The sequence below is a fragment of the Pleurodeles waltl genome, chromosome 12 (genome assembly GCF_031143425.1).
Source record: "Pleurodeles waltl isolate 20211129_DDA chromosome 12, aPleWal1.hap1.20221129, whole genome shotgun sequence".
NCBI lineage: Eukaryota > Metazoa > Chordata > Amphibia > Caudata > Salamandridae > Pleurodeles > Pleurodeles waltl.
In genome coordinates this window covers 516,893,365-516,905,414 of record NC_090451.1, presented here as the reverse complement: position 1 = coordinate 516,905,414, position 12,050 = coordinate 516,893,365, and the positions used below count along the sequence as shown (strand labels likewise).

The window sequence follows — 12,050 nt, the reverse complement described above, 5'->3', positions numbered from 1 at the left end:
CAGATCTTTGAATCAGGCTCTGTGACTTTTTCGATGAGAAAATACAACAGCTTTACTCCACTTTCTCGGGAGAAGACGGCACAATTGACCGTTTGACGCTGCCTGCTAGTCACATACATGTGATCTCTAAGTTCTGCTTAATATCCGAAGATGACTCACTGGAAGAACTTCTGAAGTGTAAATCAGGCTCTCCGGAGGACCCTTGTCCCCCTTCATATCTTCAGACTGGTTGCACAATCTGTGAACCCCTAATATGATTTGGAATGACTCTGAAATCTGGTATTTTCCTAGCTATCTGGACACAGGCGTTCCTTCTGCCTCTCCTAAACAAACCCAGAATGTGCTCAGCAACTTAAGGCCCATTTCGTTGCTGCCAGCTCCGCCTAAAGTCCTGGAGAAGGAGGTAAATCCCCAATTTTAATCCTTCGTTGAGGCAAACGGCTTGTTACATGACACTCAATCTGGCTTTTGGGCAGGATTCAGCACTGAAACAGCCCTTTTGAAGGTGTTGGGAGTCCATAAGAGAAACTTTAGACGCTGGGGACTCTGCTATGGTAGTATTGCTTGACCTGTTGGCCATGTTTGAATAAGTGGCACACTCCACCTTGCTGAAAAGACTAAGGCGGTCATTCTGACCACGGCGGGCGGCGGTCGCCGCCCGCCATGCGGTCACCGCCGAATGAACGCCCCGCGGTCAAAAGACCGCGGCGGCCATTCCAACTTTCCCGCTGGGCCGGCGGGCGCCCTCCAAAAGAGCACCCGCCTGCCCAGCGGGAAAGCCCCTGCAACAATGAAGCCGGAACCGAATGGAGCCGGCGGAGTTGCAGGGGTGCGACGGGTGCAGTGGCACCCGTCGCGATTTTCACTGTCTGCTAAGCAGACAGTGAAAATCTTTGTGGGGCCCTGTTAGGGGGCCCCACGACACCCGTTCCCGCCAGCCTGGTTCTGGCGGTGAAAACCGCCCAGGGTGATTCCCTGGGCCAGGGGAAAACCGGCGGGAAACCGCCGGTTCCCCTTTTCTGACCACGGCTTTACCGCCGCGGTCAGAATAGCCCAGGAAGCACCTTCAGCCTGTTGGTGGTGCTTCCGCTGCAGGGCCTAAGTGCTTTCGTTTTTTGCGGTACAGTTCTGGCCTGGATCCAATCTTATTTAGGAAAAGCACTCGCAGTTGGTCTTCCTCCATCCTTTTTCATCGTCCCCAAACCCCTGGTCTGTGTGGTGCCTCCGGGTTCGACACTGTCTATTGCCCTTTAACCTCTTCTTGGCCCCTTTGGCCGCCCTCGTTGAAACGTGGGGAGTGAAGGTGGTCTCCTATGCGGATGAGACGCAACTGTTCTCATCCAGAGAACACTCTGAAGCGGCCTTCCTTAAATTTAAAGTGTGTTTAAAAGGGATAGCTATTCGGATGGACTCTAGTTATCTAAAATGTAATGCAGATAAACCAAAGTGGTTGTCTTCAGCCAGATAGCACCCCACCAACCTGCTAATCTCTGGTGGCTGGCCGACTTGAACTCGCCACCGGTGCTGGCCCGAATGCTGAAAAATCTAGGCATTGTTTGATATTGACCTCTCTTTTGCGGCCGCGGTTAAACCGATCTCTTCAACATGCTCTATGAAGCTTATGTCAGGAAGCTACTACATCTGCTCCCGGAAGAGACCTGAAATGCTCTTGTGACATCTCACCTGGATTATGCCAACAGCCTCCATCTGGGTCTCCCGGCTTTCCTGATCTATAGACTCCAGATCCTACAGAATGCAGCTTCTAGGCTACCACGGCAGGTCCTGTTTTGCCAAAACATTGCACCTCATCTGAAGCAGCTCCATTGGTTCACCATGGAAAAAAGGATTCAATTTAAGGTCCTCACTTTAGCTTTTAGAGCGCTGGAGGGCAAAGGCCCCCGTTACCTGTGAAACAGACTTGATGGGTACCAACAGGAGAGATCCCTGCGATCTAATCACTTTCAGTCTATGCATATCTGCAGGTTCTCTAAAGTCTGTTGTGGTGGTAGGTCTTTTTCGGTATTAACGGCGACGCTCTGGAATTCTTTGCCATTCAAACTTCGAATGGCTAGGTCCAAACCCACTGCTTTAGGAGGGAATTAAAAAACTGGCTCTTTGATCAAAAGTAGTCAGGTTAAAACTGGCTTTTGCTCTCAGTCTCTGCTTTTAAGCACCAGGATTCTTTGGTCAAAGCAGCCAGGCGCTTTACAAATGTCATCAATTGATTAATTAAAGGAGTTAATTATACTTCCCATGCCCTTAAGGGAGGGGTGGGATTGCAGCTGAATACTGTTGCACTTGCGTTGGAGTTACAGGAACTAATGCCATCCGTTTGTCATTAGGCAGGGTGTGAAGAAAGTGACCTCAACACTTCTTTCCTTCCCTTTTTTCAATGCTGAAGAATGTTTGACGAGAGTACGGGCAGGTGGGCCAAAAACTTATCATCGCCTTTGTCCTTTTGCAAGCTGCTGATGGGGGGATTGATGCATACCCCTCCCACTACCCCCACCATCGGACAAATTGTGGAGCAGTATGGCAAGCCTGCTGTCAACAAAATTGTGTTTTTAAATGTCTCTATATCTGTATAGCATGAACCTAGGCGAAAGGCAGTGGATCACTGTGAAGGGTTAAATGCAAACATACAGTTACTAAGTGATAACTGGATTTTGATAGTAGAAGTGTATTGTCACTGCTATAGGGTATAGTGTTCTTTAAAAAGGTGCGTCTTCATCACTTTGGTTAATTGGGCAGCACTAGAGCAGCCCTGAGCGATACAGGGATTTTGTTTCATATTTTGTATGGTGAGCTTGTCTGCAAGAAAAGTGGGGGTGCTGGTCTCAATGGGTTAGCAATATGCAGCTGCTTTTGAAGATGGTGGAGACCCGAAAGTGAAGCCAATGTAAGGCATATGACAATGGAGGTGATGTGATCACATTACGTAAAGCCCCGGATGAGACATACTGCAGTAGGGTGGCAGTATAGAGTCTGGGAGCGGTACCACCATCCAGATGTGAGAGCCCTAGAGCTTGAACAGTTCTGTAGTAGCTGTATTGAAGAAATGCCTCACTTTCTTTAGAAAAGAGAGCTGGTACCATTCCGTATTTGTTTTTGTTGACATGTGTTCCACATGGTTGAGGTGGCATTCAGGTTGAAGCCAAGTGACTTGGCATTAAGTGAAAGTAGGGTTCAGACTATGAAGGTTCAGGTCATTGAGCCAAGTTTGTACTTTTTATTGTTTGTTTTTCTTGGAGAAATAACAGGAAATCTGTCTTTGTGGAGTTGAGCTTCAGGGAGATGCTTGACATCGAGGTCTGGAAAAGTTAAAGTCAGTGTCTGAGGCATTGGATGTCTGGAGCAGACAAGACTTTCAAGTAGAGTTTTGATTTGTCTGCATATTGGGGAGGTCTGATTATGGTATTTACTATCTGAGTAGAGCTTCAGTGAGCTCCACAAAGAGATTGAAGATGAAAGTGGATAGTATGAAACCCTAGGGAATTCTGCAGTTGATGGGGGTCTTTTGGAATCCGGAGGTGGCCATGTGAACGAACTGGTGTAGGCTGGATTTCAGGTTGTGAGTGAGATGATCAAATGTGTTAAAGGCATGGTCATTTTCATGTGTCTACAAGCATATCATCTATGATGTGTGAAGTAGGGGTCTCTGTGCTGGAACGTGATTGAAGCCAGATATGCACCCTTAAACCTTCTAAAAGCTCTTTACCAACCCACACATTGTAAAGTCTCTTGAAGGGAAATAGTACCTCAGAGTGTTGGTAGCTACTTTGCTAGCTTTTAGTCTACCCTTTGGTCTCACTGCATCAAACTCCAATGGATCCAAATAGGACTTTTTAATCCATAGAACTCCTTGTGTTGGATAATATATACTGTAGGGTTTATATCACCCTTTTATGTTATCACACTGCATGGATTAAAGAACTCCTCAAAGTGCTTCTGCGTACACCATTTGACTGTTATTAAATGATATAAAGAGTGCAAAGATATGTCTACAATTAATTTCTTACAGTTTATATTGGGTTTATTGTACTGATTATAAAATCAACTACAGAGTCGATCCTTCACTACTGAAATGTGCACCTAATGTAAACCCTTAAAATAATAATCCTAAAATAGTGGCCATTGAAAAGAATACATCATTAATCATAATCTCTCAATTCCCCATATAGCAGAAACGGGAAGATTTAGATTTTTAAATGTTGCCACTGTCTGACCTAAAGCACCTCCACTGAAAGTATTTAAGAACTTCTTAATCCCATATATCAGGCTAAGTTTTAAGAGTGGCGTAGCAAGTGATTTCCATTTCAATTTGCCGCGTATCTGAGTTCCAAGATATGGGTTATCTGAGACGCTTTTGATCACTTCACTCTCGAGCATCCTCTTATAAAACTTGTTGTTTTGCTTTCAAAACACTTTTTTTATTTCTAGCAAGATTTACACACAGAGTTGGTTGGCTCTGTTATATTAATTCATAAGATTTAGCAATCTTTGGAGTCCATTTTGAGTCTGATCACCAAATTGCGGATGGTGAACATCCAGTAAATCTAGTGTTTCCAATAAATCTGCCATACAAAAGAGGAAAAGCACTGGTGCTTAAATGCACCCCAGATTTAGTGTGTTTTTAGGTCTCAGTTCTAGATAAGTCCTGTGATTAAAGACTTTAACACAAACCCAGATCTCGGTGAGCAGCTCTAGTGGTATTTCTAACAGCAGTTGGTTAAGTCCCCATCTAAGTTTATTAATGAGCCTAGATTGATCTACTTGATTGAATGCCGACAAATAATTAATATGGCAGACATAAGGTTTGCCTTCTGAGCTGATTGTAACCTAAATGGGAAGTAGGGAAAGTTCAAGAATGTTATGCCTTATACCACGTTTTTACCTAGCATTGTCTGTGCAAAATGGAGTTGTTTTTTCTTCAGCGCCCAATTTCTCCAGTCAGTCTGAGGCCATAATTGCAAACAATGTCCCTTCTGAGTTCTATCAAAGTTGTAAGCCTATAGTCAGCTGGAATATCTGCAACTTTCTGTCAAGGAGTGGATGTAGGAGTCGATCCTTCACCTCTGTCTTAGAGGCTCTGTGGAGAGGGTGACCTATTGAAGAAGCTGCACTGTTTGTTCCAATTGTGATGTGGGTGACCGAGAGGATGCTCTCTGGAAAGTAGTGCCTGAAAGTCTGAGGAGGAAGAATAAAAGGACACAAAAAACCTCCAAAGTGCTTGGTCTCAACAGTGGAAAAGTTCTTGCAAGCCTAAGGTTTTGGATCTGGGTAAGAGTAGGACTCGAAAGGCACTGCAGGGCTGGAAAGGCCTGGAACACAGCTGGAGTAACACCATGGCAGGAGCAGAGCTGAAATAAGGTCACAACTGGACCAGAGCTGGAGCTAGCCGGCCTCAAGCAGAGATGAAGACACTGGAGCTCTGCTCTAGTCCAAGAATAATACCAGGACCGGAGCACAGCTGAGGCTGAAAGGCCTGGATGAGAGCTGGAGTAATACCAAAACTGAAGCAGAGCTGAATATAGCAGGGCTCGAACACAGCTGGAGATGGATCAGGCAAGGTTGGAGCAAGCAGAAATTGGAGTAGGATATGAGCCAAAACAGGAACAGGAGCTGGGGTGAAGAATCAACGGCAGGAGCAAGCCAGAGGAGTTGCAGTGCACTGGTACTCTGAATAGAGGCCCTTTAAAACTGTTAGGTTAGGAACCACCAACCCAACATGAAGGAGCTGGGCTATGAACAGGAAGCACCAGAAAGGAAACATATTGAAACAGTGTTGAAGTTTGGTGGCTATCTTAGAGCAGTCTCTGCGTTTGGTGACCATCTTGGAATGGAGTCTAACTAAAAGGTAGCTGGATCCTATCCTCTTTGCTGGTCCAAAACCAAAAAGGCACTCCCTGGTTTGGGGCTTTGAGTTGTTTTGAAATGCTGAGAATCAGGGAATCTAGGGTGTAATTAACTTGGTAATAAGACAACCAGTATTGATTTATTCTTACAAGGGTGTTGGAACCAGGATGGGCTTTCAGAGGCACAAGACAAGTGGGCAATAAACTTTGGCTTGGCTCTTGGTAGTCCCAGGACTAGCTATTCAGATCTCTTGGAAATGGCAGTACTCTTTTAGGCAATAGTTTTCTTCTTGTACAGCTTCAATAGACAAGGTATCTGGGTAGGAACTGGCCACTGCTTCTAAGACTCACATTGTAGAATCAGAAAGGCCCGCAATTAAATATTCAGACTGCAACATTTTAATCCTCACAAGAGTGTACACAGTAATACCAAGCTTTTATCTGAATATTTTGCACAAGGGGGTTGTCTACATGATAGTAGCACGCCTCTTGTTCCCTTGTCACCTTCAAATGAAAGATTGTTGAAAGCTTTACCTTCTGTGCGTCTCAAACTAAGGTGCTGATCTTCAGTCGGCTCATGGGTGTCAGGCCCAACATCTCCGCTATCTTCTTCAATAGATTCAGGAGGGAGCCAATAAACCAGACGAGGACCTACAATTCTCATGGCAGAAGGTGGCACTAGTAACTATGGTCCGAGGCGCCCTATTAATATCTAGGTTATGGTGTATGAACAAAGGCAGTCCAAAAATCACAGGATGACTGGGTGTACCAATGACATCAAATCAGAATATTTCCTTGTGGTCCCAAAATGTTACACTTGAAGTCTTTTTTGACATAAACAGGACCTGACGTTAAGTTTAGGCCATCCACTGCCTGCTTTTTTCCTTCTGACAGTTGGAATAGACTGTTAGTTCACCCAGGCCCGACTGATATTCATGCCAGGAGCTCCTGAGTCTAAAGTGCTAGCACTTGCAGACCGTGCCCAGAATCCATTTCAATAGACACACCAATGAGAAATAACATACTAGCACCATTATAATGGATATAGTCTTGCCCACATATTTATTCTCTAGATGTTTTCACAGGCCTTACCAAACAAGAAGGAAAATATGTCCCTGCTGACTACACTACAGACGGATCCCTAAGTGATGATGCAAGCTTGTTCTTCAGCATATTACCTTTTCTTAGTAGTTCACTTTTACAAAGGTGTAATTCAGGTGAAGAGACAGGAAAATCAGGGATTTTGGCTGCCTGGGTACTGGGGACCAGGATGGTCTGAGCTTATGCTTTATTGGCTCATGCTTTTTTATTTTCTAAACTTCTTTCGTTTATTCTGTGCTCTTTTTGTAAAATTAAGACAGTCTATTCAGTCAAGGAAGCAGGGTGAGGCACACATGCAAATTCATACTGGATTCCTTCTTGAAGACGTCTTCTGAGAAGTGTGATCTTGGTCATTTCAACCTAAATGGTCCCTTTAGCTACTTACTTGAAATGGGTACTATATGTCAGGGTGTCAATAGTGCCTTGCCGGAGATCACAAAGTGCTTCTCCCGCAGAAGCTTTGGCATCACATCGAACAAACACGTTTAAACTTTGCCAAGAAGGTATCATAATCATTTAGAGAAGGGTCATTAGTGACCACTAAAAGTGTAGACAAGGATAAAGTTGAGCCTATAATGCTGCTTACAAATTAGCCTGCTTTAGAATGATCTGCATGAAATTGGACTTGACGAAAAGTAAACTGAAGCAATACGGCTTGCAGGAACCTCTCTAGTGAAATCATTGAGCCACTGATTAGTAAACCCTAGTCTGGTTACGAGAATGACGAACATGAAAATGATCACTGTTGACATTTGCTAAATGCAGACGTATCTGATTCATATTCATTGTGGAAATCATGAAAGAGTAGCTGGATTTTATAATTTGGTGGGTCAACAAGTAAAGCCATATTCCTATTTGTTATGTGGGATTAACTACCGTTCCTTACTATACCTGGCAAACACTTACTTTGTTTTTACTGTGGCATAGCCATTGTGTAACTGCCTAAAATCTTGTTTTACCATATTCTTATTTATATTCCTTTACAAATAGCAGACCATCATCGTAGTGTCTGCAAAGCCAGGACGATTTTTGGGTGCTTGAAGCCTCATCTGTACTTTTATGTTCAAGAACAATTTTGAAATGCACTTTTAGGCAAATTTAGGCAGCTTGTTCTGCTCTAAGGAATCCGGTTTCAGATTATCTTAATATGAAACCTTCCATTGCTTCTATTTACACTCCCTAAACGTACATTAGAGTTTTAAAACAATTCAATTTATGGTGATCATTATACAACAAAACTCAATCGCTGTACCTCTCTGCTAATTGCTCTGCATGAAAAGAGGACATCCTGAAGACCCTTTACTACTGTCTGAATTCACAGAATACTTAGGCAGTTTAAATTTTCACCTCGTCATACTAATGGACGACTATTGTACTGTATGAAATAAAGACTGTGCTCTGCATCATGTATCCTATCATAAGTCCCACATTTTCTTACCGCTCCTTTTGGGATCGGGTAGCGTGAATTCTTTTGCCGTAGAGATGAAGTGAGACCAGTCTGAAGCAGCTTGGGTGTAGCTGGGCCATTCCTCGCTGGTGATGCCGGGCGGTAGAGGAGCCATTGTTCCCATCCCATACCTCTTTGAGAACTGACGGCCTGTCTCTGTGGCTTCCTGAAAGGCAAAAGCCAAATCAGAAGCTATCACCTTATTGGTTGCCAATTGCTGTGGCCATGGGAGAGATACATGTATTCATATCTAGAAGAGAAGGTCAGGGACATTAGATTAGTGAAAGTGTATACGGCAGGTTGTCCCTTTTTGTCACCACAGAAACCAAGTGTTACTTGCATCTCCAGATATTGGCAACTCAAATATTGCCAGATGTTTTAAAATGTTTTTTCTTGTGGAACACTTTCCACAAAGTAAAGTGGGGTTTAAATGCACCCACCAATGGCCAGGGCCTCTGGAATTATGTGATGCACATAATCCATCATCTGCTGCAAACTGCAGATTTGATTAAAAAAAAAATTAGTTTCTAGGTCAAACGGATCAAAAGCTACTAAAAACACAGCAACCTGTTAAAGCTCAGCGGGAGACCTCTCACAGTGCGACTCGTCATCTTTCCATTGTCTATTGCTATTGTTGAGTGTTCTAATGTGACTAATAAAAACTGATATCATCCAGGGCAATACTTTCTTTCAATTCAATGTTTTTCCTTTGCTACTGCCACCACATCAGCACAGAAGGTAATCACTGTTGGAATCACAAGGTTCAATAGTCTTTGGTTAGAAAATCATTACATTGGTGTTCGAATTTTATCTCTATGTCTAACTCACAAATTCCTAATCACACTTGCCTCCTTATTTCAGATAGATTTCATCCTGAATAACTGAGGGTACAGCACTGGTTGGATACATTATTTTCCAGTATCATACTTTTCAACTCTGCTCTACAGTCAAGAGAAACCGAAGAACGAACATATGTGCATCAAAAAATAAATACTGTAACTGGAGAAGTTCTACGGGTATTGCAGTCAGAGCCTTATCAAGGTATAAATGAAAGGAAGTTCTTGTAAAGTTGTGATCAGGGTCTTGTTGATGCTAGATCAAAAAACAAAATTAATAAATGCAAAATAAATTAATGCTTAGAAAGAAAAAGAGATGGGAGTAAAACTAATGGGGACACCTCATTTGGTTGGGGGTGGCCTTGAAATCAGTTCATATACTACTCTCTAGCCTGATTTTAATATTGTCTAAATCAAATCATCTCGGGTGGTGTCCTTGAAAATGAAATGAACAAAGTATTGAATGTGAAATCAGAGATGAGGTCAATGAAATCAGTGGTATGTCCCATTAAATCAGCAGTACTGCTCCCGAAGTCAGTTCAAATACTGCCAGAAAATCCTTTCCAAGACAATCCCTTAAATCAGACTGTATATTACTAATGACATCTGCTCAGCTAATTTCTATGAAATAGCAATATTTCCTTCAAAAGTACCTGTGACGCACTTCAGGCTGTATTGCATCAAGATTTATTTAAATGTATTTAGGAATTTGTTTAGTGTTACGTTAAATGCATAGTGTGGCTCACCACTGACCAATAATCAAATAAGTTAGTGCCTTGATGGCTATTAGATAAGTTTCCAATGTGAGGCCTGGTTCTTTTGAAACTATCTGAAGAGTGTAGTGATCTCTTAGGCGTATCAGAGCTGTAGGCAGACCCATTTTCCACAAAGCTCAGTGCATAAGATTTTAATATTGTTTATGTCTTGCGAATGGGAGCCAGTTAAGATGTTTGAGAACAATAGGAATTTGAGTTATTTCTGTTGTTTTTTGTTGTGAGGGATAGACTGCTTCGTTTTTTTTGTTTTTGTTTTGCTTTTGTGGAGATGTTTCAGTAAAGAGTTTTGCAGTAGTTAAGTCTTGGCATGCTTATGGCCATAATGGAGTCTTTTATTTGCTAGATTCAGGGGAGATAGTCATATATTTTTCTATCTTATTTAGTAGAGGGTATTTCAAACACCTCATTGAAGCTGTTGTTTGATGGCCAAAGATTGTATCCAGGTTCCTCACAATGGTGTATAATAGAGGAGAGGGCCAAGGAAGAATTGCTAGATGAATGACAATAAATCATTGCTTAATTTGAGCCGGTGGTTTCCAGAGCTAGTCACCGGCACTTAATTGTCAACACCTGCACTTATAATAGTTTACCACATGGTGGCACTCTGTAATTTTGAGATGAGCACAATAACAGTTCTTTAATAATTCAATGTACATTAATAATGACTAATACCTGCCACCCAAGCCATTCGTATAGCTTTGGGGGCCTAGAATAATGTATTGTCACACTTGTAGGAGTGTGATGGTTAGTTTTTTTTTTTGGCACAGTCATTGGCAGCACTGGCAGGGGCAATGGGTGGCGCAAGCTGCAGTGGCCTCCTGACAAGGGCCTTGGCACTTATTTTCTTACAAATTATGCACTGCAGTGGATGTGTCCGTTACATCACTGGGGAAGATGTATGTTTTAAGCCACTGAGGACAAGACTGTTTTATTTCATTTACAGTTTCATCTTCTAGACTTATCCCTCTCTGCATGGGAAGGCAAACAACTCCAGGAATGTTTTCCACCTTAGCAATTCTTTGTACTACCAACCTTATAAACCAAACCTAAAGTACGAAACCCAAATTAAATGAGAGAAAATGTTTTTTCTAAACCAGACTCCTCGTCTTATTGGGAGTCATCTACACAAAGACTTTGTGAAAATCCTAAATGGCAGGAACAAATTTGAGTGAAGAAAGAATACCTAAAAAATGACAGCAAATACTGGATTTAAAGTTTACTCTGTAATGGAATCATTCAAATTGTTACAGATCTTTCATTTTGTGTATAAGGAAGGAGTTAGTCACAGTTAATCATGGTATTGCTCTTACACAAGCACTTAGTGCAGCCACTTGGAAATTTTGATATTTCACACAATCTCTGCTAGAGTAAGCTCAGTCAGCCAAAGCCATATTTTCCATGGTTATCAAAAGACCTACATGTGGAGAGAAAATGGTTGTGAAAGCTTGAAAAAGAACTGAAACAACCTCCATCTTCTTCAAGGATGATAATACAATCTAACATCAAGTTTTCTAAGACCACGACGACTGTGCCAGAAACCAAATCTGAGTACTTTTGGTCTACAAATCTATCTTTCCCCCAAATCTTAACAACATCACTGATTTCATGCTGGCTCATAAGGCACAATGTTCCTGGTCACATTTTAACATTGTCTTAGAGACGGAACTCCTAAATACCTCATTAAGGTTAAAACCTCTAACCACTTCTTGAATACCATATCTGGTTCCATAAGCACAAATCTTACAAAAAAAGTCTTGCTTACTAGTCGATCTTGGTTAAGTCTTCTCTTAAACCAGGTGTTTTTTTTTAACTTATAAAACCTTAAGTGCACAGGTTCCCCTTTCAACCCAGCCCTGTCTGCCAGGAGCCCTGTGGGGGGTATCAATCCTTTGTGTGAGGGCAGGCCACTGGCAGTTGAAGTGCGAGAGCCCCTCCACCCTTTCTGTCCAGGAAGACCCATCAGTATGTAGATGAATGTAGATGCAGCTGTCTGTCCTGGGTTTATGGCTGTCTGGGTGGAATGCACAAGGGGAGC

At 42.5% G+C, this 12,050-nt stretch overlaps 1 protein-coding gene across 1 annotated transcript in view; it reads right to left on the bottom strand.

Moving 5' to 3' along the window:
• The window catches only part of SPMIP8 (sperm microtubule inner protein 8), a 155,618-nt gene that overhangs the window by 111,931 nt on the left and 31,637 nt on the right, over nt 1-12,050 (bottom strand). The window contains exon 4 of the mRNA XM_069217389.1: nt 8,395-8,569. Within this exon, the coding sequence (XP_069073490.1) occupies nt 8,395-8,569 (175 nt within the window). The remainder of the gene's footprint in view (nt 1-8,394; nt 8,570-12,050) is intronic.